The sequence below is a fragment of the Larus michahellis genome, chromosome 2, assembly GCF_964199755.1.
Source record: "Larus michahellis chromosome 2, bLarMic1.1, whole genome shotgun sequence".
Classification (NCBI taxonomy): Eukaryota; Metazoa; Chordata; class Aves; order Charadriiformes; family Laridae; genus Larus; species Larus michahellis.
In genome coordinates this window covers 94,188,609-94,213,617 of record NC_133897.1, presented here as the reverse complement: position 1 = coordinate 94,213,617, position 25,009 = coordinate 94,188,609, and the positions used below count along the sequence as shown (strand labels likewise).

Genomic DNA, 25,009 nt, shown 5'->3' with positions numbered 1-25,009 from the left:
TGAAGCTACCTGCAGCAGCTTAAGCTGTTATCTTTCCTGGCTGTCTGTTTTTCCTCCTAGCTGGAGATGATTGCCCTTCTTACGGAGTTGGCAGGATGGAACGTGTGAACACTTGGTGGCTCTGTCACCCAACGCTACAGGCACAGGCAGGTTTCTTTTAGGGATCTTTGGTAGAATGAGGACTGGCCACAGGTTTGTAGTTACAATTAGAGCTTTATTATTACACAAAATAAGCATAACTTATTGTTATCTACTATTTCTGAAGTTTAGTGTAGCTTATTGTTGCATAAAGGTTTTATCAATTATCATATTTTCAGTTAAGCAAAATTTCTAGTAATTGGTATAGCTTTCTTATTATCTAGAGTCTTTAGTTGCCTAGACTTTTAGTCACCGCAACCCTCTACAGATCGGGTGAAATGCTTATTAATCAGTTTATGATAAAATAATCACAATCTGGACTCAGACCTTACCTAAAAGAACATGAGTCACTCACTCAATCTTTGAAGGAAGTAGAAAGCAGTGGAAGTGTCCCAGACCACTGGGGGATCATGGGTTTTGCTGTCCAGCAGCAGGACTTGTGGCTGCTTGATTTTATAGGCGGTATCTCATGTCCTGTTACACTTCCCTGTTCCATAATGGGTGTCACCACATCCTGGCAGCAATGCTCAGTGGGCAAATAGTCTTGTCACAATGCTGACAGGGGATCTGGCTGTTGCTATAACGGGGGTCATCACATCTTGGTGACAGCCACAGTGTTGAAAAGGGGAAGAGGTGATACATGATCAGCACGCTTACATTTTATGGTCGTTTGTCTTAGGAAATGGTGTTGGAGCAGGGCATACCAGTGACATGGCTCCAATGGAAAGTCTCATCTTAGTGTAAATACATTTTCCTAAGCAAAAATCACAACTGCACACAAGCAGTTGAAGCGTGTACATATATCACTGTCACCTCTGAGACGGAGACAATAACCCATAGCAGAAGGCAACTGTGAATGTGTGTCCATGACCAGGGAGACCTGGATGTTGAAGATACAGTTCCCACTCAGTTCTCCAAACCCCTAGGTTTATGATATGCATAATTTCACTTGTCTTGGAGAAACTCCTTGTACTCAGTAACTTTTATGTTATATTAAGTGTAAATTCTCTAGAAAAATGGCATTGATCTTTTCTAGAAAGGTGCTCATGTTAGCACAGGACTGAAGGGAGGTCGAAGACACCTTTGCAACAAAGCTGTCAGGGAGGAAGGGGAAGAAACACCAGTATGATCCCTTGCCATAGTACTTGCTGTAATCTCAGACAGTTGAGCACCAACATGCTCTTTATGAGCAATGTTGGTGCTCTCCAATGTTGTTCTCATCCCATTAAGAATGTCTCAAGGCTTATATCAGTGGCAAATGCTCTTCCAAGCCTATTGCAAGAAGTACATGGTAGTGCTTGGTCCTTGTGACAATGCATTAATCACAGCCAGTGGCAAAATGTCTTCTGGACCAAGCGTTATGTGATCTTTGATACCTTTGTAAAAAATTACCTAAACAAATCACTTACATAAAGAACAGGCACTGTATTATGTTCCCTCTGTATCTCAAGCTATCTTGTTCCTCATGCCTCAGCTGGGTCTGTCTTTTCGCCCACACATTCCAGTCATAAACAAACTGCTGTAATTTGCTTTTCTGACATGAGGTCTTAATAGCACATTTAAGCCCTGACAGGAGTTCATCTGTCAGCCACAGCTTCTGTGAGGTTCACAGTGGTCAGTGCTTGAGAAAATTCTTCTGTGAGCAGTATATGGCTGGGCGAGTGCCTCAGCAGTGCCTACACCCCTAGGTAAGGACATCTTCTGAGCTCACAGCAGAAGCTGTTCTTATCTCTGTATTGGAAGAGCCTGCCTACTGTGATTGCAGCCTGCTCTCACTGCCTCTGTGACTCTTCACAGCCTGTCAGTTTTTCTATTGACACTTTTTCAGTTCATCACAACCTCTCTCTTTTCTGTAGGCTTGCTTCCATAAGAGTAAAGTGCTTAGGCTGCCTCGAACCAGCAAGTGGTAGGTTAACTCCTCCGAAGCTGTGTGTTTGAGTCTGTGTCCATGTTCACTTCGTTAGCAGTTCCTTTTTATCCTTCTTTTGTTTACCTTCACATGTTCACACAGACAGCAATACGGAACTGAACAGGGAAAACAAGTCACACATGAAATATTCATGAGCAATAAGATAGATACTTTCTCAGTTTGTCAGCTCTGTCTGAGATTCATCTCCTGGCTAATCTGTTGCAAAGTCTACTTATGTTCTGCAGGAGACTTACGTTTTTATCCTTGTACAATGTAAGTAATCCATCTATTTGTGTCTGAAGGCTTTATTTAATTCTTACTCTCTTCCAAAGGAAATGCACCCTCTGTTCTATGCAGAAAATTATTAGTTGCATATTTCTGCTAAAATATTCTCTTCCATCTTGTCTCATCTTTATGGCTCATGCAGATTTGGACCTTGTTTATGGAACATATAAGGATTTTTAATTCCAGTATATCTGAGTGATTCTTAGAGGGTTTTTTTTCTTTCCTTTTCCTTTTTGTAGAGAATGTTATTTCCATTACTGGTATTACTACATTCATGGAAGAATATATTGGGGAAAAAAAAGACAAAGACAGGGTTCTACTACTGGGTTTTTTTCTGAAGGAGCAACAGTGAGGGAAGCAGGAAAAAAGATCTGTAGCCTCCAAATAGCATCCTCAAACTATGGATAAGGAGTAAACCAAATTCTAAGCAACAAACCAGTGCCTTTTCTTATGCTTAGGCAACAGTGACTATTCCTTTGACACCAAATGTTGAAAACAGGCACAAACATTGTACTAGTACAATTCCTAATTAATTATTTCAAGTTATTTTCTCAATCTCTAAGATATTGAGGATATTTGAGTCAATTTAAAGCCATTCACATTTAGCTCAGAATAGGTTTGTTCCAATGCTGTTAGGCTCAGTGATCTACAGCACAAACACATCTTGACCAAATTTAGTAACTATAGCCATACCAGGAGGCTAGCATGAGGTGAGTGTCGTGCTATTCAGGTGAGTGAAAAATAAAGTTGGGAGTAAAGCCATCTAGGCTTAATTGGACTGAAGGCCTGGGAAGACCCTTTTAATTTCTAGTCTGCATTGTATAATGATGGGAGAGGTGAAAACTATTGGAAAGTGGGTACAAATGGTTTAACTCCCTCTGTTTTCGTCCACGTCTGTGCACATGGACTGGCAATGGGACTGCAAAGGGACTGATAACACATTGTCTGCATCATTCTCCAGTGCTGCGCTGGAGCCTCCTGTTCAAACACGTTATCTCCCCACCTTGTTTGCAAACCAAAGAGTTCAGCAATGGTAATAAATTGGTACTATGACTGCATGGGGACAGCATCATTATATATCATCATCAGGGTGACATATCTCCATGTGCAAAAACATGTTAAAGCCTGTCTCGTGTTAGCTGTGAATACTATGATGCGTTGGTCACTTACGAACAAGCCCTGGCCTTTGAACCTTTTAGGATCATCTGTTATTTCTCGCACACTGGTATCTTGAATTTTGAAGCAGTTTGGCGCGAAAGGGGAGTACTCTATTCATTGTGTTTAAGCAATAAAAGAAGTTCTCCTCCGTGAAAGAGCCAGGACATTGAACGATCCGAAACAAAGTTGCAAGGCCACAGCAGGGCTGCCTTAGCCAGCACCTGTTGGGGAAAACTTAATGATCTTGCTTTTGTCCACTACAGAAATATTCTGTTAAGCAAAGATTTGTGTATTGCCAACAGTTGATGAGGACGATTTTGAAAAGTAGTACAAGCCACAAGAATTATTAGAATTACAGAGAGACATGGGATATGTTTTTTAGAAGGGCATTGCCTATTGTACCTCTCACACTTTATTTCCTTTTTCTTCCTAAGAAATAACCAAAAAAAATATGATTTTAATAGAAAATGCAATCTTGCCTGGTCACGGCAACTTTTAAGGTGAGTTACAGGTACACCAGAAAAGTAAAACTACATCAGATGACTTACCTGGTATTTCAAAACTCTGATTGATTAAACTAGCATTTTAATCCTTCAATCTTAATTTTAGTTTCCATTTTTAATTTCCTTTGAAAGTTATTTACCTTTTGCAAGCCATTTGGATGAAACATTGAAGTTAGATTTGAGTTATCTTTATGTTTACTAGAGACACCTTCAGTTTCTGGATCTCTTATACCCTTACAACATATTTTGACTTTTCAACTGTTTCAGTCGAATTCAGGAAGAAAGAAAAAAATAGGAAAAATCTCCAAACCAGTTTTTTTCTTATGTGATCCCTATTTGCCCAGGCTGTAACCCTGTGCACTCAGGAGTTGATTTGCAGGGAAAAACAACTGAGAGCCAGCTGCAACTGACCCTGGGATTTCTTGATGCTTTCAAGATTATAGACTGATCGCTACAGCAGACACAACCCAAGAGCTGAAAATAAAAGTCAGATCACAGGGTAACATCTAGCACAACAAGCACAATGAAACCTGTGGATTTTAGGTCTGTTTTTATTTTGAATAGGCTCTTTCAGAATTGTAGTAGAGTTATAATTGGCTTTAGATCATTGTAACAGCAAAGACAGCCGTGACAGTTTTTAAAATCTATGACAGCCAGAATTTTTTCCTCCTTCACAGAAAGGTGGGCTGTAATACTGCAGTGTGCTAGAGCCCGTCCCGGGAGCAGCGGCCATCCCAGATCTCCTGCCACATTACCTGGCTATAAACTGTTCAGGACTAAGAAATGCTAATAGTATTTTTTTAAAACAAACTTGGAACTAAATAAAAATGACAGGCGGTTACCTGCATTCATCTAGGAAAGAGAACTCCCCATAAAACTTTTCTTTTAGAATAGGGAAACAAATCTCACTATTGCTTTTAAGTATACACATGATGAAGGAGAGAAACTGGAAAAAGTTATGATACAGCATATCCAAGGATGCTAATCCCACATGTATACCTGTTCAGAGCTTGCAGTCACTTGAGTGGTACTTCAGCTGTATCTGTGTTTCTTTCCCGAAAATAATGTTTCACAGAAGTGGTTCAAAGCACTTGCTTTTACAGCAGCAGTCACAGCAGAAATGTCCCAGAGTGCGTAACACAGACAGGGAGCATGTGATCAGACGCACTGTCAGACTTGTTAATGGGAGTTGGTGGAAGGAAGCACACTGCTTCACAGTTAACGAAGGCAATGGCCGTTTCTCAGTCAGATCCGTCTGCTTCGGGCAGCTTTTTTCGCAAAGTATATCTTGGAGTAGGTGTGGGAGGAGGGGGAGATGCTGCTGCTGCATGTTCAATGCAAAGCACTGGGCTGTGATAGGCTGAGGGGACGTGGGTACTCTGCCTATATATGCTGGCAACTGCATCCTCTGCGCTTTATAGCTGTCACTGAGGAGCGAAGACAGTGAGAAAGACAGAGGAGAAGGAAAAAACCTTACCAACTCGCTGTAAGTAACATTCTTTGTCCTTGAAGCTTTGTGGTTATTGAATTCAAGTAGGTACATTTGGATTAATGCAACAATTGGTTACTCAGAATGGAAGCTCAGCTAATAAACAGACAGCCTGTGTTATTTTAGGGATAATCCGGGATACTCAAAAAGCATTTCTTTTTACCTAAGTTTGCACAATGTGATGTGCACCTTTCATTTTGTGTTTGCTTGTTTTTACATATAATGTATGTCAGCTATAACTCTTTATGTACATTTATGCAGAATACCCTGTTTCCAAAAGTTTATATCTTGTCTTTCCAAGCAACAGTTCTGAGCAACCAAGCAGACCTTGAGAAAGTCATTTCCAAATATTTTGAATAATAAAATTTTCAAGATAAATTCAATGCATGACTTTTTTTTTTTTTTTTGGGGGGGGGGGGTTGTTCTTCAGAAATAACCCTTTCCCATCACTATAATAAGACCTCAGAAGGGAAAATGACTTAAGTTGCAGACTGTATGCCAGTGACAGCAATGAATAAAACCAACAAATTCTAACTGGAAAATTAAATTTTTAAATGAGATGTAGAACCAGTAACATACATACCTAATTCTTGGCTTGTGCAAAGGTAGAAGTACAGAGTAGATGCAGTTCCTTTTTACTCATGCTGAAAAAAAATTGATCCTACAGTCCTTATTCAGGCAATACTGCTATTGCCAATAGTAGAAGTTTAGCTTAACAGTGGCAACAGCTGCAAAAGCCTTCAGTTGGGTTCAATAGCAGAAAGTCCTCATGGCTTCGGTGGTGTCACTGTAGCCTTTAAATCACATATTCTGCAACAATCAGTTGGCAGAATAGAAACTGCACTTGTGTCATTTATTGGAAAGATAGACAGTTATTACTTTTTTTTTGAGCCAGTGCAGCTATCAGTTTAAGGTGCTATTAATGTGTCTCTGCATTCTTCCTTTCTGTATTTAATAATAGGAGCTGCTAAAAGATTTTATTGTGTTAGCTGTTTATTTTACTTTGATGAACTGGAGAACATGCACTCATAAATTTATAATACATCAAATATACCTCTCTCATTTGTTCTCTTTTTCCTCTTTTTCTTCTCTTTTTCTTCCTCATAACAAATTTCCTGGTAGTATTTAGATATCTTTTAAATTTATATTTAGTTAATGCAAAAACAGATTCTAAAATTATAGACACTACCTTTTAACAGAAATAATGAATAACTTGAATGTTATCTATGTAATATACCTATAAATGTTTTTAGTACTTAGCTGTGTGTAAACTGCTCATTTGTATGGTTCAGTTTTAGATAAAATAGAAAACAGTTTGCAAATGAACATTATGCTGAATATACAATCTAAAGACTAACAACAGTTTTCATTAACTTCACTAAAATAAAATGTTACCGCTTTCCAATTTCAGGGCAGAGGTAGAAGTAGTAGTTTAAACAAAGCAGCAAAGGATATGTCAACTTTAGACTGTGTAGTGTACTTGTCCTCTGACAAATTCCAGCAAAATTGAAGAGCAAAGAGTTTATATATGAGTAGTATAAAAAAGAGATACATTGATATCATTTAAGGTTTAACATGATTGTTCTTGTTTTTACCTGAAGTTAAGAGCAAAACTCAATCTTCTCCAGTAAAGTAGGACTTGATATGAAGAAGTATGGAGTGGTGTCCATATCCATTGATTCTTGCTGGCAACAAAAGTGCTCAGACATAATATATGTTTGGTAAAATTGTATTTTATCAACCAGAGTGAGGCTGTCGGTGAATTTGAAATCAGTGCTTACAATGTGCTTACAAAGTGGTGGAGGCTGATAATTCGGCAGGGTGCCTCCTGAGAAGCTGTGCTCTCCTCATTTGGGGTTCAGCTGCAGATGCTGAATATGTTGAATTCATCCTGGGAGGTGTGGGATCCCTGAGAGCATGGAGCTTTTATTGCTCCTTATAGGCTTTCAAGAAAATAGTCAACTATTAAATACTTCAGACAGAGGCTCGGTTTCTCTGAAATTTCCATTTAGTTTCGGAAACTGGCCTGCATTGCTATGGTTTAAGTCTCTCTGACTTAAGTGGATATTTCGAGTAAACACAGATTGTAACAGTCAGCCCTTCAGGAAATACGGATGCTCTCAAACAGTGGTTTCATTTTAGACCCTAAGGGCTGAGTTGTCTGAGGTATTTTGCTTCTTAGAAAATCACATTCTATATTTTTAAAATATACCGGCACAGAAGGAAGGCCTCTCTCTATGCATTGTGTTGTTGCATTGTACATGTGTTGTATATGCATGTGCAAGGTAGAAGAGAGAGATACTCAGCACAGGTAGAGGGGTGAAGTTTTTTGCAGTGTTAGAGTACTAGCTCTTAAACAATTGTCAGATATTCAGTCTACTGGATGTGGCTTCCATAGTAAGTAATACTTTCAAGCAGATGAAGTGAGATCTGTAATGAGCGGTCAAGGAAGAGAATGAAAATAGGGATGAGAGAGTAAGTGGGTCTTGTCACTCACAGAAAAAAAAAAAAAATATATGAAATAGGAGGTGAAAAGGAAAATTTAAGTGACCGTTGTGTTCCTGCAAGGAGTATGCCTTCACAGTGCCTGGTGAGATATTTGTATTACAGTACGTAAGGGATTTTCGGGCAAGGACTTTTAGGAGAGAAGATGCATGGATACATGAAAATAGATAGATCTTTAGATAGATTTTATTTTCTCAGTATTGTCTTTGGGGGAAAGAACAATGAAATACTTTGCTTCAGATTGAAGCAGATTGATGTACTTTGCTGGATCAAACTGAATTGAAAGTTCATTAGAGGTTAACTATATACTAGTTTATATCAATTTATAACACTGCAGCAACTATGGCAGATTTGGGATGGATGGTTCATCCTCCCATTCTTTATGCTTAAGCTTCCTGGCTCAATTACCCCTCCCATGCAAAACAGTGGGTTTCCCCTGGAATTTAATTCTTTGTCCTGAATTTTGAGAATGCTATTGCAACAGTGATTTATGACAGAAGTAGTGCAGCCAAAACAATGTCAGGATGAGCCAGTCGACCTCCAGTTCTTGGGAAGAACTATAGTTAACAAGTAACAAATAAGATCTCAGTGGTTATCCAAAATGTATGTTTTGTCAAACTGAGTTGACAAATTTCAGTTGCATGGTCATAGGCTGAAACCACAGAATGTGTATCTGATGTTTAGATCTAAATTTTATTTCCTTATCCTGATATCCAAAAAGAACTTTGTCCAAACAGCTAATAATAAAAATGACAATAAATTATATCAGCATGCTACATAGGAACAAGATGATGTAAATATCACTTAGAATAGAAAGAAATTTGAGATTCAAAAAGCCTAGGTGGTAGAAAAATGGTCACAAGCTATATAACATAGTATCTATGTTGTGGTAGTATGATAAAGTAAATTTATTTTTGTGTTTGTGAGCTGTTTTGAGCTTGCACATGATGCTATTTAATTTATGCTGTTTGATTTATATTTTGGGAAAAGACCAAGCAAACCACAGTAGCTTCTACGTTAGATGATGCCCTGTGCTTGATTGATACAAAGTAAAGCTGGAGAGTAGTATAGTGATACTCTGACCTCTTCTGACATCCTACTGACAGTTCATTGGACCCACAGACACTGAATGAGATGTTCAGCTGAACTGATCCACGTGTAAAAGTCTGTAGGAATAACAGTAAGTCAGTGGTGAGTAACAGCAGTGCTAGAAACACCAAGTCCTCAAGTTCTGGGTCAGTTCAGTTTCAGGCAACTCTCACTAATTTGGCAGTCACGGGTTAGATGCTTATTTTCATAGCTTTCATCTCTGAAACCAGAGGAAAAAAAAATAACATTACCACGTGCAAGTTCTTTAGAGCATGCTATAGCAATGAACTGATGAATGAAGTAGCATAAAAGAAATAATGACAGCATAAGTTAAGGGTTAAGTTAGAGATACTTTGAAAAAGAAGTGAAACAGTACAATGTTTAGATTTCTTCTGGCAAAAAAAAAATCTAAACCAAAGAACTGAGCCTTGGTGTGTAATTAGATTGCTGCCACAGAGATGCGTATTGATTGCTGCAGTTCATGCTGACTTATTTAGAAAGTTTATTAAAATTTTGAGCTGTGATCAAAGATGTGTTAAATGAAAATGAACTTAAGATTTGGGGATATTGAAGAAATAGAATCATCCTGATTCTAAAGGAGTGGAAACAAAATTGCTTGCTTAAACACAGTCTTTCAAAGGGGAGATGACACACAAAGCTGCCCACCAGAATCCTCTGAGGACCGTAATGACTACTGTTAATGCGTTTTCAGCAACTTAGTAGCAAGATCTGAGAAAGGTCCTAATTCCCCTTTCCGAAAGGCATAGAGAGCACCAAATAAACACTTACATGATGGTTAAAGAGAGTAATAAAGCTCTAACAAAATAGCAACGAGAACAGCTATTCTCTGAGGGGCTAGAAGTCCCTACTGTGCAGATCCTTGCTTTCCCAAGTGGTTCATGACCTACAGCAGCACCCTGCTTTCTTAAATAGCAGCAGCAGCTGCTCTACACAAATCCCAGATCCTCTATTTGTAGCAGCAGAGATGTCTTTAGGATGGTGTTTATCAATGATGTCTTTCTTTTGTAATATGATGCTACTAATTCAAATATAATAAAGCCCAGAAGGGTCTCTCTTTTCTCAAAATGATGTCCTCGATTATAAATCCTTAGCACAAATAACTGATACCTAAGAAATAGTCTCTTAAGTCCATAACATTCACATTGTGCTTAATATAATTATTTCCTTACAAAGTGAAGATCTGAAGGTATGTGAACTAAGCGTAGTAATTCTTTACACCAGCAGTGAGTATCCTCGTTTCACTTGCCAATTTTCTCAGTAGATCCCAAGGAACAGCATCACTCACTTAATCTGAGTGTATAAAGACTCTCAGATGCTTTTTAGGCACTGTCGTCTCAACCTGGTATTCACTGAGCACTCAAAATGCAAAGCCACATACAGTAAAAAAGTTGGGAGGGCCAGGATGGCAGGAGCAGGCACCCGAGCAATATGAGTTTAGATTTGCACAGCACTTTGCAGGCAAACTCCAGCTCATCACAGCGGAGCCCTACATCGCCTTGAGTGTGCTCACACAGCCTCCACCTAGCTCAAAGCACACCTAGAGCTCCAGCCCAACATCTTGGAAACAGGGACAGCCCCAGACAGCGCTTCCTCACAACGCCCTGCAAAATACAGTACAGATCAACTCCAAGTGAATTCTAATTGAAACCTTGGTAAGAAATAAGGTTTTGTAAATGGCACAGCATGTGCATTTGCAGTAAAAGAGTAAAGAAGCTAAATCTTGAAGCAAGACGTGAGGCAAGAAGTGGATAAAATGACAGGGCAGCGCAGTGGATCACTGTGATAACTGTGATTGTTATAGCTTGTTATTATAGATTATAATAGAGACACACAGCATGCTATTTCCTTAGACCCCTTCTTTATAAGGCAGGAGGGAGATGTTTATGTCACACACAACAGTGCCGTATCCTTGTAGTCACCCAGCAGCAGTAGGGCTTATAACTGTGATTTCTGAATCACATAGTGGTTCAAATTAGAATGGACCTTAAAGTTCATCTAGTTCCAACCCCCCTGTCATGGCCAGGGACACCTTCCACTAGACCGGGTTACTCAGTCTTCATCAATGTGCCTCTACAGCTCTTCTATGCTAAAGATACAGCCTATCTGTAGTAATCTAATCTCCATCGTGACATAGGCATCAAAGACTTAACAGTGTGATTTACTTCTGTACAATGTCCAGCTAATACTGGAGTGGAGCAGAATTCAACACCGTATGGGAGTTAGCCTAATACGCAGAAATAAAAGAGCATATGGTCTTTTCAAAAAGGCCATATGATCATGCTAAAAATCATCTGAATAACAGGTTTAAAACTAGTATTATTTTCTTTAAAAAGTTACCTTTTTTTTTTTTTTAGGTTTTTTCTGATAATAAGTCCTAAACTCTGATACCCATGGATGCTGCAGAGTTCCGCAAGAGAGGAAAGGAGGTGGTGGACTATATTGCAGATTACCTGGAGAAGATAGATGAAAGACAGGTCTTCCCAGATGTGGAACCAGGATATCTAAGGCCCCTCATTCCGGACTGTGCACCCCAGGATCCTGAGAGCTTTGAGGATGTCTTTAAAGACATTGAGAAGATCATTATGCCAGGGGTAAGAAAAATGGATTTGTAGTGTAATGTTCAATACTGCATTTAGGTTTCCAAAGATTTTAAGGAAAGTGTGGATTGAAGACTGTGCAGCCAGACCTTACAAACCTAAGTACCCACACCGATTAGCTTTTAGAAGGCAGGAGTCTGCTTTGCATCCATAGTTAAATATGATCTAACACTTTATACAACTTATGTTTTCTGTTCTCGCTAGAAATAATAAAATTGTTCTTTTGCTTCATGCAAGGCTTGCTTTTAGAAATAATTCCCTTTCCTCCCTTGAAATGGTTAAGGTGAAGCTTCATAACTTCCATTTCATGTGATATTTTTGCTACTTGAAAAGCACAGTAAATATTTTATAAAATGGGATTTTTATTAGTCTGCTGTGCCTGAAGTGTTCCTTCAAGCTGATCTTTAAATGTTAAAATTCTCTTAGGAAACTTCTTTTTATTACAGAGCTGACTAGAAAGGATTCTCCCCAATATTTGTTCTGTTGACTTGCTCCCCTGAATGTAAACTTCTTCTAGTACCTTTAAGGCAGATGGCCACTACCTAAATATTAGTTCTTGGCTAGATCAGTGTTGATCAAACAATGCAAAACAAAGCATCTGGCATTTGTCCAGTTCTGAATTTTTCTTGTTTTTCCACTCACGGTATACCATTTTTTAAAAAAAAATACATGCTTGTCTCCTAAGGACTGTAAGTAGCTTGAAGAGGACTGGATTATTCGTAAATGTAAATGAGGAATCTCTCCTTTGGATCTCTGCAATAACCACTTGTGGTTGCTTCTCTGGATGTAGCCAGGTGATATGATTGCTACGTGACTGGACGTGGAACCACTGCTCTGCAAATGTGTTTAGTCAGTGTACTATAATACCAATTCTTTTTCATTGAATAATGTAACTATTTGTTTTTCAATATGACTTTATCTTGTTTCCCTTGGAGCCAACCCTGCTGTCCTTTAACAGGCAAAAGCTCCACTGAAGTCAATGGAAATCTCTTCACTCTTCTCAAAGATTTGTGGATGAAGTCTTAAATCCAACAGAATTAAATCAGTGCAGATTAGATAAGAGAATTATGTCCAACACATGCAAATATTTTCATTGCTGCTCATAGATACGATTGCCTTTCCTTTTTCATTGGAGGAGAATACTAACCATTTTTTTTTGGTCTGTGAAATAGAATAGAAAACACTTTGCTTTGAAGACTTGAGAACATCCAATAAAATAATATCAAATTAAAAAATAAGAGATGAATAATTTGAGAATAGAAAGTGAGACATTCGATTCCAATTAAGTCATCAACATGTCATGTTCCCTCTTAACTAAATTGATGTTTTTCTTGATATTTACATGCCCTGCAAATAAATTTACTTTTACAAAGTGATATATTCTGAAGAAATGTAATATCCAAAACTTTCCTGTTAGTGTTTGTGATACAAAGAGCACAAGTACATAAATCCAAGTTCTTATAGCAACTTGGATTCTGCCTGTGTTGTTTATACTAAGTACTGAATGCTCACGTGAGCACAGAATCACAAAGTCACAATATAGTAAAGGTTGGATAGCCCCTCTAGAGATCATTTGGTCCACCCCCACTGCTCAAAGCAGAGTCAGAGCAAGTTGCTTGGGACGATGTCTGATTGGGTGTTGACTGTTTTCAAGGATGAAGTCTTCACAATCTCTCTGTTGTCTGTTCCGAAGTTTGACCACCCTCACTGTAAAAAAGCTTTTTATTAGGTTTAAATGGGCTTTTCTGTATTTCAGTTTGTAGACATTTCTTCTTGTCTTGTCACTGGATACCACTGAGAAGAATCTGGCTTCATCTTTGTTACACTATCCCATGAGGTGTTTACGCACATTAACTAGATACCTCCTGAGCTTTCTGTGGTCTGAACAATCCCAGCTCTCTCAGCCCCTTGTAATACGACACATGCTCCAATCCATTAATCATCTCCATGGCCCTTAACTGGAATCCCTCCAGTATGAACATGTACTGGAGAACCCAGAACTGGACACAGCATTCCAGGTGTGGCTTCACCAGTGCCGAGTAGAAGGGAACGATCACCTCTTTTGACCTCCTGGCAACAGTTTTCCTAATGTAGCCTGGGATGCTGTTGGTTTTGTTTGCTGCAAGGGCACATTGCTGGCCTATGTTCAGCTTGTCCACCAGGACCCCCAGGTCCTTTTCTGCAGAGCTGCTTTCCAGCCAGTCAGTCCCTGGCCTGTACTGATTCAGGGGCGTTACTCCTCCCCAGGTACAGGATTTTGCATTTCTGTGTTGAACTTAATGAGATTCCTGTTGGCTCATTTCTGCAGCCTGTTGAGGTCCCTTGCAATTGCAGCATGACCATACAGTGTGTCAAGCATTCCTCCCAGTTTTACATCATCTGCAAAACTGCTGAGGGTGCACTCTGTCCCATCGTCAATAATGAAGATGTTAAACAGTACTACTGTCTACGGTATTGACTCCTGGGGTACACCACTATCCTCTATCTGGACTTCATGCCACGGATGACAACCCTATGAGTCTGTCAGGTTAGCCAGTGTTCACTCCACTTCACTGTCCACTTGTCTAGTTCATATTTCATCACTGTGTCCGTAAGAATGTTACGGGAGACAGTATTGAAAGTCTTAACTTAGCTTAATATCCTGTGCCCTCATCCACTAAGCCAGTCATCTTGTAGAAGGCTGTCAAGTTGCTTAGGCATGATGTCCCCTTCATAAATCTTTTCTGCATAGCCCCAATCCCCTTCTTGTCCTTAATATGTTTGGAAATAGCCTCTAGGTTCCATCATCTTCCCTGGGATTGAGGTGAGGCCTGCAGTTTCCCAGATCGCCCTTCTTGAAGATAGAAGTGACATTTGCTTTTTTACCAGTCCTTCAGGAACATTGCCCAGTTGCCATAATCTTTCAAAGATATTTGAGAGTAGTCTCAATGACATTGTCTACCTCCTGCCAGAACTTGTGAGTGCATCCCATGAGGCTCCATGGACTCATATATGTCCAGTTTATTTAAATATTTCCTAACCTGATCTTCCTCCAGGTGAGGTCTTCATTGTTCAAGGCTTTTTCATGTGTCTCGTGAGCCTGGGATTCCTGAAGGCAACTTTACTGGTAAAGACTGAGGTGAAAAAAGCATTGAGTGCCTCAGCCTCTTCCCTGTCCTTTGTTACCAAGTCCCCAACCCAATATGGCAGCAGACCTACATTTACCCTACTTTCCTTTTAATACTGATGAACCTGCAGAAGCCTTTCTTGTTGCCCTTCACATCGCTCACTATACTGAACTCTAGATGGTTTTGGCTTTCCTAACCCTGTCCCTACATACTTAGACAGTGCCTTTATAGCCTTCCTCTTCTGGGTCACCTGATCTTCCTTGCTTTTCCTATATGCTTTGTTTTTACGTTTGAGCATTGTCAGGATCTAACAGTGGCCTCCTGCCACTGTTGCTCGACTTCCTGCACGTGAGGTGGACCATTTTTTAACTTGGAGGAGGTGATCCTTAAAAATCAACCAGCTCTCCTGGACCACTCTTCTCTCCATGTCTGTCTCCCATGGGATTCTTACAAGCAGGTCCTGTAACAGGCCAAAATCTGCTCTTCTGAAGCCTAGGTTTATGATCCTACTTTTTGCCTTTCTTCCTGCTCTCATGATCCTGAGCTCCACCATCTCGTGGTCACTGCAGTCAAGGCTGCCCCTGACTTTCACATCCCTGACCAGTTCTTTCTTGTTTGTAAATATCCGGTCCCACAGCGTGTCTCTCCTCATCAGTTCCTCCATCACCTGTGTTAGGTAATTATCAGCAATGCACTCCAGAAACCTCCTAGACTGATTGTGCCCTGCTGTTTTGTCTGTCCAGCAGATATCAGCTTAGTTGGAGACCCTTTTGAGAACTATGACCTGCAAATATGAGGTTTCTTCCAGCTGTCTGAATGCTGTTCTCATGTACTTCTTCCTGATCAGGTGGTCTGTAGCAGACACCCACCCAAGTGTTGCCCATCTTAAAATCTCCATCATAAGCTGACCCATAAGCTCTTGACTGGCTCATTGTCCATCGCTAGTCCCCATGCATTGTTGCTGCTGTCTTGCATAAAGGACTACTCCCCTGCCTCACCTTCGTGGTCTGTCCTTCTTAAAGAGCCTGTCCTCATCTACCGCAGCATTCCAGTCATGTGAGTTATCCCACCACATCTCTGTGATCCCAGTGAGATCACAGCCCTGTGACTGTGTTTCATCTAGTTACATCTAGTTAACACCTGTGTTACATCTAGTGTTTTTCAGCTATAGTGCTTTTCCAGTATTTCACTGGGGAATGTCTTATCTCTCCCTTTTCTAAATGAGGAACTGGGCTTCTTCATAGGAAATAATATGACAGAGGTCATAAACCCCTGTGAAAATGGTGTTTCTTCAGAGGAGCAAGGATCAATTAATTGTGTAAAGCAATAATGCAGTATCCATTGCTGTCTTTATGCTATAGGAGAACAAGCATGCATGAGTGGTAAAACTTCTTTTATTTCTTGTGAAATTGGATGTAGACCTTCAAAGGGCAGTCCACTAAATGATAATGACCATAATGGTGATAAGTTCCTAACACTGAAACAGGGACTGAGGGAACACTGATGAACTCTGATCTCCACAGCAGGAAGCCAAGGTGGAAGGGACATGCATATAAAAATATTAGTGGGAGTCACCTTTCTCTCAGACTTGCTTTGTTCCCTTGAAATATATCTCCTTCTTTTTTAGAGACAAAAATGATCGAGTTTAGTTGTAACTGCAAATAGTAGTACTGAATATGCTAATTTTCCAGCCGAAGTACCTATCTTTAGTGTGTGGTAAAGGAAGACTCTTGCTTAGACTAAGCAAGCAACAAGAAAGACATCCTTAGAGGAAATCTGGGAAATAAAATGTCTCTGAGAAGCATTAGAGTGGTAATTACTGAGCCCAAGACATTAGTGTATCACTGTTTATCAGCAGAGGGCTGAAAAAACAAGCATCAATTATGTCAAGCTCTTTGCAGTATTTGACTAAGTGTATCTGTTCCAACATGGCGAAAGAAATGAATTTTACAGCTGTTCAGGGGAAGGGGAAGCAAGAGGAAGAACCGCAGCTGCACTTGCCCTAGGGCTTTTGGCTTTTTCACTTTGTGTGAGTGGTGCAACTGGAATCTGCTGTGTTTCATCAAACAAATGGCTCCCAGCAAGTAGGCAGTTTAACTTGATTAACCCAAGATAAATGTCACAAGTCTTACAGATCACAGAGGATTAGAGCTGAGGAGATGAACAGTGGCAGTCCTGGCTCATTATGGACGTCAGTGAAAGTCAGTACATGTGGGTCCTATCAGGGACCGCTGTTTATTGGCTATTTTTAAATCTGTTTATTATTTTCCTGTGAAGAACCCAAGTCCCATCCAATTTTTTTTCTGATTTGTGAAGGAAGGTGCTTGCCACAAGTGCTCTAAAAGTTCATTACAGCAAAGAAAGAGATCCTGACCAGATACAAGCTAAAAATGTTCACAGCGGCTTGTCTTTGGATACCTGATTTGAGCAGGTTCGAATCTAGTGACCCGTAAAAGTGAAGTCTTGAACATGCCAGGTATAGGGCTAGTTTAGACAGTGGAAGGAAAATTGTAGTGGATAGGAGCTGGTTTTATATGAAAGAGATAGGAGCATCTGAAATGTTATATATGGTATACTACAGCAGAGAAAGTGATATCTGATCTGATATTGTGTATACAAGAGTTAAGACAGTTTTCCCTTAGCATGGACCATGTCTCTTAAAGAAGAGCTGGTTGTTGGCATGAAGAAGGTTAGAAGAGGAAATAAAAGGGGTGTTTGCAGCATGCAGGACAGTGCAGTACAGTGATCCCTGAGTTAGCTCCAGAACAAGAAACCTTATCACAGGCTGGGGAGTGTGAAAGGTAATATTAATTAGAGGTAGGAATGCAGAACAAAACAGTAAGGGAACACTGAGCTCAGGCAAGTGATGTTCTCAGGCTGCTCTTACCATCCTCCAGTCTTCACAGAACTCCTCCAGTATTAGAAAAACCCAACAAATAAAACAGCATAAGTCTAGGCTTCAATAACTTAGCAGTCTCTGGATTTCCAGTAAAGGAAAGATCTTATGCACATTCTGCTGAATTATTGCTTATACTCCATTTAATCCTCTGGAAGCACTTTTTTTCTAAAATTTGCCTTTTATCTTGAATGTGAAAGCTGTTTTTGCCAAATGTATCAGATCACATTATTTCTACCGAATATTGCAGTGTGGCAGTACATTTCCTGTTTTCAAATTTTATCAGATTGGAGTTGTGGAGCACTATCCAGTATTTCACAGATCCTTAACATTGCTTAAAGAGAATTCTAAATATTGCTGCTGCAAGACAATGAATTGGCTACAATTTGTGCAGTTGTCGTGTTGTTCTCTCATATTAGTACGTATAAAGTGGAATTGTGCATAAATCACAACTTGTTAGGGGGAGATGATAGTTTAATTTTCTATAGAAGGTAGTAGATATTGGTATGGATTGTTTCATTTTGTGGTGAGGAGCTGTTTTGGCCAGATTCAGTGCCTGAATTTTAGAAGATAACTCCAGAGTGTGGGCAAGAGAGTTCCGTGGATCTCTACTGTACTGAAGACACGCTTGCTAAGTCAGTTGCATGACAGAGACGAAAGAACAAAATGCTGGAGTCCGTGGAAGCAGAGGCTCGAGAACAATGCCCTGCACAGAAACTCACACTGCCACTGCCCATGCAATTCTTGTCTTCTGGGCAGACAAATGGAGAACTCTGATTTTGGAGCTGTTGGGAGATTTGGGCAAGAACTAATTTATTTCTACTTTGAGTAAAAGATAGGTAAAAATTTGAGAAAAAACAAGGTAAGCTTTCGTATAAAATGGAATCCTGTGTTACAGCCAGGTAGTGGAGAACTGTTGACTGGTCCCAACCTCTAATCTTTTCTGACATTGTGACGATTTGTTTCTGCTTCCTGCATTAGTTAAAAATGACTATGTTTCCCTTAATACAGGTGACTCACTGGCACAGTCCATACTTTTTTGCCTACTTCCCTGCAGCCTCTTCCTTCCCAGCTCTTCTTGGAGATATGTTGTGTAGTGGAATAGGATGTATGGGATTCTCTTGGGTAAGTTTACTGGGGCATGTACTGCTATGTGGTAATAGTGCTTCACCTTGCCAAAATTTCAAGCATTTCAGTAACATTCTTCAATGAAATTTTGACTAATAGCACTGAAGTCGCAGGACTATTTTTATGGGTAAATTTCCTTAGCTAACTAAGTGTTTTCGCATAGACACCCTGAATGACTCCAGTAATAAAAGACTATTTCCCAGTAGTTTTGCCCTTGAAAAATCACCAGCATTTAGAATTAGTGGTAGCAGTGCAAACTTACTGGTAATTCATTAAGTGGTATGACTGTTGCCTATCCCCCAGTGCTGTTACTTCTCTTATCATCTGGGTGAATTGAAAATTGTGTTTAAAAAAATCCACATTCATATGAGATGGGCTCTTCTCAAAAGAGGTTGGTACTTGATGTCGAAAAAAAAATACGCAAGATGCAAATCCTAGCTCTGACATTTGATAGTCATGGTTCTATGTGAGGCCCAGTTTGACATTTTTTTAGTAAATATTAGAAACAACATGCATAAAATGGTCTTCAGGTCCCTAATTTAGCTGGTGAAGTTAGTCAGCTAGTCTCTTCCTCTATAGTCAAAAGAGAGAGAGAGAGAAAGAGTTATTCTTGCTCTGGTGGATCCTGTTTCTCTTCATGGTCTAGTGAGATTATTGCCTCTGTTCTATTTTCAACACAGGCTGCAAGTCCAGCTTGCACGGAGCTGGAGACTGTCATGCTGGATTGGCTAGGGAAGATGATTAATTTGCCTGAAGAGTTTTTAGCTGTGAAAGATGGCCAAGGTGGAGGAGTCATTCAGGTAAGAGGGGACATGAAAAAAGAATACGGGATGAGTTTGTGGACTTCATGATTTTGTAAAACCTTCATACCAAAACACTAAGAAAAGGAAAGATATGTTTTTTTCTGCCACATAGGTTCCTTTCAGATTTTCAGAAAGATTAATGCTCTGTGAGAATGCGCACAGGTGGGTAGGATCATTGATGAAAGTCATGGTTTTGTTTTCAGAGCAGCTGAATTCTGAAACCCTTGTCTCTGTGAGGAATTGTTAGTAGTTCAACTTAACAGCACAATTTGGGCTTAAAATTCAAATCATAATATTGAAAAATGGTGTAGGATGGAAACTTTAATTTGTTGATCAAGTGAAGTGAGCTCATACTTACAAACAATGTGCAAATGCAATGTGCATTCTTACAAACAAGAATGTTCCATAGCTGAAAATAGAAAAAAACTTCTCAAATAGAAATATATGTGAGGATTTTGAGTACACCATCATGAAAAGTGGTGACAAAGGCTTCCACGAAGTCCACCTTAGACATGTTCAGTGGTTTACTTCAGTCAGTTTCCAAAACAGCCTTCCTTTTTTTTTCAGAAAAAAAGTCTCAGAGATCAAGCAATGGAAAAGAATATAGGAGAGAATCTTCTATAAGTAGAAATAAGAGAATGTAGTAGAAAGTCTATCAATCTTTGTCAAAGAAGTTGAAATTATTTTAAGAAGTTTCCCTTATATAACAAAATAAAATATTGGAATATTAAAATAAAATTAAGAGGTGCTTAAAATTTGGACCTAAACAGTGCTATCAGTAGATAATACAATTTTCAGATGACACTGCAGTATCCAAAATAGAACAAAACTCTGAAACTTTGACATTGAGTACTTAATGAAAGCCTACAGTGTCTGAACAGAGTATCTGTACAATAATGGATATATCACCAATGGGCAAACTTGCATGCATAATAAAGCTGTATTGTTTGTCAGCCATGGCCTTTCTGCAAATGCAGACTCTGGTCACAGCTATGAATCTAACTGAAATAGATCTCTCCTATGAAAAAGACTGACTTTCAAATAATTGTTCTTTGCTCCCTTGATAATCTCTGGAGACTGGTCATTGGAGGCCAGGGCACAATCCATTTTATCCTAAGATAGGCTTCTAAAATACATCTGAATTAAATGCTAGAAGTGAGGGCTTCTTTCTTTCATCTCAACTGCAAATCCCTACAGATTATTCCAATAAATTCTTCCCAATATCTTCCTAGGTGAGTGTGAATTTAACCCAACTGCTATGATTCCCCTAGGCAGAGCTGCACCTACACCAGTGTATTTCCAGAATAACGCTTTACTTATCTGCTTGCTCTGTTAGGATCTTTTTCGTTAATGATTACTAGGGAGGGGGTTGTGCTCAAGAAATCAAGTTTTCGTCATGCATCTCAACAGTATTTATTTTGTACCAGTGAAAGCAAGCAATTATGTCTGGTGGTTATCAGCAGGAATTATTGCCCTCCCAGGCTGACGATGCTGGATTGCCCATAATTTTCATCAGAAACCAGTCAGTTTCAAGAATTGAAAGTGGTGCTCTGTGTTCCTGCTTACGATGAAGTAATTTCTGCTGCAGATCTTCTTGTCTTGCTCTTGAGGAAATAATGATACAGATAAGAGAGCATGAGGCAAAGACAACATGAACACGTGAAAGTGCCAGTCATTTTCTTGGTAAATACCAAGTAATTATTGTGGTATTGGGTAAAACTGAGCCTGTGAAAATTGGCTCTTAATTACATTTGAAAGTCTATGTCAATATGAAGCACTTTGTTGTTGCGTGCAGGATGACACTTGAAAATGGCAAAAGATGAAAGACAATTTCAGTTCAGAGCTCTGGTGGACATGAACATCAGCTCTTGCTGATATTTCTTCCGCCTCTTGAGCCTGCTTGCCATGGCAACCTTTGTTTGCTTGCGGTAAAAGGAAAGGTATCATCATCCTTCACTTAATGCAGAATACAGCATTCAAGAGGAGAAAAAAACCAGCTTTTAAAAATAAGTGAGAAAGCAACTTTCTTCCTGAAGCTTGTATCCTGCTGTTCATTCTAGATAAACTGCTGAAAAGCGTACCTACTTTGAATTATAAAGAGTTTTCTTGCTCTGCAAAGAAGAAGTATTTTAAGGGTGAAACAAAATGAGACTCAGCCTGTCTTTGGCCTGGTTAGGAATGCTGCTGATCTATCTTTCTTGTCAGTTAGCTGAGTAGTTCAAGAATCCAGGGGTTGTTTTCCTCAAAAATATTTACTGCAAGACTAAAGTGCCAAGGGAATAGAAGAGCTTTACAAACGAGGTTCTGCAAACACTGTCAGCTTCAGTATAAAAAAGGTGACTTATGGAAACTAAGGGAAGGTGAAAAAGCCTATGCCTATCATGAGACATCCAAAAACATTTCCAAGTTGCTGGATTCATATGCCTTTGGGCTATGTACCAGCTCTGTATCAGGAGGCAAGATTCAGCAGACCCTCTCCTGTTCATCCTTGTTTCTGTGTAAGGAAATTTTTACAAGAACTGTTGTATACACCGACTACGCACCAGCCTGGATGAACAACCAGGATGCCAGGACATTTTGTGGCACTCCTCAGAAAGCTGACTATTCTTGAGCCTAAGTAAGTCATTTGCCTGCCCAGCCAGGCAGTCTCCAGAATAGTGGGGGCTTAAATTTCCAGATCTCAAATTAATGCCTTAACCTTTTGAATTGCCTACAGCCATATTCTTTTATGTATTTGTGTGCATTTCTTTAATATCTATATCTTTCTTTCATATCCTGGAAAGACACTAAGTTTTACAGGGCCTCATCACTAAAAAAAAAAAAAAAAAAAAAAAAAGAAGAAGAAAAAAAGCGCCATTGTCTCCACATACATTTGAAAGGTTATAATATACGTATTAAATATATATATTAAATATATATTTTAATAAAAGTCATAATTAGTATTATTTCCTACATATTAAATGCAAGGGTGCTAGAGCTAATTGTACTGCGAAGAACCAAAGTTAAGAAAGGTTGTTTTAAGTGACTTGCCCGATGCGAGATGGAATTAGGTGTTGCACACAGGCTTTATGTTGCCTAACTTCATTATGAGGACATACAACTTACTTCTTACACAAAAAACTGTAGGAACATCACAGTAAGTTGCAGTGGTTTGCACAAACAAAAAGTATTCTCCTCTGCTGAATTGCTGGAAAGGGTATTTCAAACAATATTTTCTGGTAATATATGCCCACTATGCAGGTCTTCTGATTGGGCAGGGTTCTTTAGAAGATTATATACTGCTTGTAAAAAAAATAGGAAAAAAACCCCAGCTTCTCAGAAAATAGGTGATGTTCTTGACTGCAAAAGATGCCTCATGTCTGCTGGACCCCCAGGGCCTGAGTGATTATATTGTAGCTCACAGGACTGTCAGGAAGCACAGATATTATTTTTTTTCACTGTTATTAGATAATACTGTGCTGAGCATGGCAGAAATAGTTTTTCTAACCAAGACATGATGACAGAAGTTTCTCATTAGGAAACTTACAGTGTGTGAGATTGTTCTCATGTTTTGTCAGATAAAGTTAAGCGTACAAGAAGGTACCTTTAGAGGAACCATTTATCTTAGTCCGGAATATTTGCCTTAAATAGATGGAATTATTGCTTTCTGGTTATGCTTACCTCTCTCCAGGACAACTGAATACTAAGGGCCCCATAACTATTATTTTATCTCAGATATTTAACTTTTGGACAGATAAAGTCAGATGAATCAGATCGTGCAAGTTCTTTATGTGTAAGATGAAGATAATGGTGTGCACGCGCTCTTGCATCATGTGTTTTGAGAATTATGGGCAGGCATGATTTCTCGGTGTTCAGATATTCTGATGAGTATTCTGAGTATCTGGCTACAGACCACATGCAGCATAAGATTAAATGGGAAGATTGCCAAATTATGTTTTCTGTAATTAATGGACAGAATTTTCCTTCACCCTTTGCCTCCACATGGAAGTTCTACCTTACTTGACCCAAGAGTGATACCTGTTTTCCAATACCATTCTGTATCTGTAATATTTCCCTCCGTTGCCATAATGCTGTGTGCAGCAGCAGCAGCAGCTATAAGAAATGCACAAAACCGTCCCCAGCTCGTCTTTGTGCTCTGATGCAGACCCTGGGGTCTAAATTCCTCAAATCCCACACTACCGGAAAGGCAGATAAAATATCTTCATCATGGCGATATGTTTAGTAAATGTTTAGGGACTGTCCTTTTCCCTGCTTGCTCTATTCATGAGGCGGTTGAATTTCAGCTGGGTTAAGTTCACTCACTGTTGACATGTTGATGTGTGTAGAAGGCAGATTTGTCTCATACAAATAGCTCAGCTATCTTCAGTATTAGGAGAAAGTCTGAGTTGACTGGGATCATTCTCATGTATGAAATCTGTAGGATCAGGCACACCTCCAGGGAAGAAATAAGACTTCCCCAATATTTAAACGTTTGTTGTAATTAGCAAGTATACACAGGTCTACAATAGAGGGAGAACAGAATTTTGGTACAGCATCAGAAACATCTCTCCAAAATTAGCTTGTTGACACTGGGGATATTTCTGAGACGTACTTACTAATATAAGCAACTGGATCTATTGTAGTGTTGTGTGCTTGACAGAGGAAGATTCGCGTGACAGTTGTTCAACTGTGAAAGTACCTAAAAACTCTGTCTTGCATATGGACACCCAGACCCACTTGGTTTATGAACATGTGTCTACAAACCGTTACTTACAGTTTAAAAGAGCAGTTTAGAGTATGTTTCATCTGCCTGTTCTAGAGGAAAACCATAAAAAGAATTTGTGGGAACTTGTCTTCTCCTGTGAAATGTAACGGTTGATTGTACAAAGAATTCCCCTCTGTGTTGTCACAGAGTATCCAAGACAGAATTTAAGCTCATGTTTTGTGAGTCAAAGGGCAATTTAGAAATAGCGTGTGACTGTTCCTTTCATCTGTGTGTTTTTGATGAATAAAATGTACATAACTAATACTTTGAAATGTAGTTAGCTACGTATGTAGCTGAATCATAGTTTTTTTGCTTTTTCAGTGTTTTTTCTCTTTTAGCCACAATAATTGACTTGCCCAGGGTAACTCTAAATATTAAATAAGCGTTATAATTATGCATGTTGCTTGACAGAAATGAGATTTGACAGTCAGATTCTGATGGAAGTTTAATGTGCGGAAATCCAGAGTAACAGAAATCAACAGTTACTCTGCCATTGTTGCTGGTTAACAAATGATTGGTTCCTGGCTCAAGAGCCTTTTCACGTGCATTTAACTCTGTGAATCTGGCTTTCTAGCACTGATTGCAAGGCTAGTGCCTAAATTGAACAAGCATAGAGATTAAAGAGAACAGACAGAGA

General features: G+C 39.3%; 1 protein-coding gene across 1 annotated transcript in view; it reads left to right on the top strand.

Annotated features, from left to right (window-relative positions):
- Positions 1-5,413: 5,413 nt before the first annotated feature.
- DDC (dopa decarboxylase) overlaps positions 5,414-25,009 on the top strand; it is a 55,841-nt gene continuing 36,245 nt past the window's right edge. The window contains exons 1-4 of the mRNA XM_074576293.1: positions 5,414-5,479; positions 11,452-11,688; positions 18,709-18,822; positions 19,506-19,625. Coding sequence (XP_074432394.1) covers positions 11,488-11,688; positions 18,709-18,822; positions 19,506-19,625 — 435 coding nt within the window. The 5' untranslated portion in view covers positions 5,414-5,479; positions 11,452-11,487. The remainder of the gene's footprint in view (positions 5,480-11,451; positions 11,689-18,708; positions 18,823-19,505; positions 19,626-25,009) is intronic.